The 2,500-nt window shown below is 44.7% G+C and overlaps 1 protein-coding gene across 1 annotated transcript in view; it reads left to right on the top strand.

The window, feature by feature from the left end:
• LOC138863821 (U-scoloptoxin(01)-Cw1a-like) overlaps positions 1-2,500 on the top strand; it is a 5,720-nt gene that overhangs the window by 1,478 nt on the left and 1,742 nt on the right. The window contains exon 3 of the mRNA XM_070129302.1: positions 1,002-1,149. Coding sequence (XP_069985403.1) covers positions 1,002-1,149 — 148 coding nt within the window. The remainder of the gene's footprint in view (positions 1-1,001; positions 1,150-2,500) is intronic.

The raw sequence follows: 2,500 nt of genomic DNA, 5'->3' as shown, positions 1-2,500 counted from the left end.
GAAAGAGAGAGAGAGAGAGAGAGAGAGAGAGAGAGAGAGAGAGAGAGAGAGAGAGAGAGAGAGAGAGAGAGAGAGAGAGAGAGAGAGAAGAAGAAGAAGAGAGAGATAATGTCGAGAGTATCAACACAGGCTTCGAGTGAGGATTCGAACGACAGTTTTCTTTCGTTGATGGAAATAATGAAATGTGATGTGCGGGAAAGAAAGAATAGAAGAAAAGGATATATATATATATATATATATATATATATATATATATATATATATATATATATATATATATATATATATATATATATATATATATATATATATATATATATATATATATATATATATATATATATATATATATATATATATATATATAGCGACAGCGAGAGAGAGAGAGCGAAATTCCTAATCTTCTCCAGACCAAAACTCTCACTCTCTCTCACCTCTTTCTTTCTTCTGTAAGCTGACCTCTGCGCTCTTTACCCAGCCTCTCCGACCTGGGCTGCGAATACTATGCGTATGTGTGAGTGTTTGTATCTGCCTGCCTGTTTGTCTGTCTACCTGCCTGTCTGTCTACCTGTGTGTCTTCCTGTCTGTCTGCGTCTACGTGCCTGTATGTCTACCTGTCTGTCTGCCTGTCTACCTGCCTGTGTATCTGTCTGTCTACCTGTTTGCCTGTCTTTCTGCCTGTATGTCTACCTGTGTCTGCCTGTCTGTCCATATGCCTGTCTATCTGCCTGCCTGTCTGTCTGTCTATATGCCTGTCTATATGTCAGTCTGCCTGTCTATCTCCCTGTCTTCCTACCTCCACTTTACTTAATTCTCCCTTTATTTCTAAACAGCTGCTCCAACCTGGGCTACGGTTACCATGCGCATATGTGTGTTAGTGTCTGTCAGTATGTATGTATGTCTGCCTGACTGTCTATCAGTTTGTCTGTCTGCGTGTCTGTCTCTCTGTCTGTCTACCCCCGCCACACTGACCTCTCCCTCTCCCCCCCGCCCCCCAACAGCTGCTCCAACCTGGGCTACGGCTACTACGCCGACCAGGCCAACGGCTGCGCCATCTTCCACATCTGCCACCCGTACCAGGACCCCGAAGGGAACTTCTTCACCAGGATGTTCTCCTTCATCTGCGGTGAAGGAACCATCTTCGACCAGGTAGAAGGATCTTGGCTTTCCTGCGTCGCTTGGATACTTGTATACGTACACTTATAAACGCACACACACACACAATGGCACACACACACATAATGACACACACACACACAATGACACACACACACACAATGACACACGCACACACACAATGACACACACACACACACAGTGACACACACACGCACACACGCACACACACACACACACACACACACACACACACACACACACACACACACACACACACACGCACACACACACACAACACACACACACCACCGCAAACACAATACTACACAACACAGTGAACACAATACAACACATGAAAACACAACACACCAAACTTTAACACAACATAAAAAAATGCAACACTTACACATACGCAAAAAATACACCGCGAATTCTCCTTCTTACGTCACTTCAAGTTATCTTCTTCCATTCACTCTTCTTCCTCGCTCTCCAGACGCACACACGTACACACACACGCACACAGACGCCACGCCCATTCTTAGTTGCAATCGTCTATTCCATTTAAGGAAACACATTATCTAGTATCAGTTTCTTTTCTTTTCATTTGTATTCTTTTTTTCTTCTTGCTTTTCTAGTATTCTTTCTTCGTCATCTTTATCATCATCATCATCATCTCTTTCTTCTCCTCCTCCTCAGCCTCTCTCTCTTCTTCTTCCTTCTCCTCCTGCTCCTTCTCCTTCATTCTACTACTCTTCCCTTCTCCTCCACCCCATGCCTCCTCCTCCTCCTCCACCTCATTCCTCCTCCTCCACCTCATCCCTCCTTCTTCCTCCTCCACCTCATTCCTCCTTCCTCCTCCACCTCATTCCTCCTTCTTCCTCCTCCACCTCATTCCTTCTTCTTCCTCCTCCTCCTCCACCTCATTCCTCCTCCACCTCATTCCTCTTCCTCCTCCTCCTCCTTCCTCTTCCTCGATGCTTAGTCGTGCTCCCGCCCACCCTTTCTCACGCCCATTCATTCAGCAGTCACCCTTCCCGCCCCCTCACACTTTCCCTTTCTCCTCTCCTGTCGTTAGCCTCACACACTCTCACACTTCTCGGCTTCTCTTGGTGTTTATCGTCCTCTTTGTTTGTCTCTCTCTCTCTCTCTTTTATTGGTTTTCTCTTCTCTCTCTTCTGTTGGTTATTTTCTTGCGTCTGTTTTCTTTTGGGTGCTTTATCATCTCCTTTTTTATGTCCTGTCTGTCTGTTCTTGGTTTGGTATCTACTTTCATCGCTCTCTCTCTCTCTCTCTCTCTCTCTCTCAAACATATTTTCTGTTATCTCCATCACTCATACTTTCTCTATCTATCTATCTCCCTTACACATAAACTTCCTTATTC

This window comes from Penaeus vannamei, chromosome 2 (genome assembly GCF_042767895.1).
Source record: "Penaeus vannamei isolate JL-2024 chromosome 2, ASM4276789v1, whole genome shotgun sequence".
In the NCBI taxonomy this organism is placed as follows: Eukaryota; Metazoa; Arthropoda; class Malacostraca; order Decapoda; family Penaeidae; genus Penaeus; species Penaeus vannamei.
The sequence above is the reverse complement of the archived record's forward strand: the minus strand, read 5'-3'. Positions and strand labels throughout refer to the sequence as shown.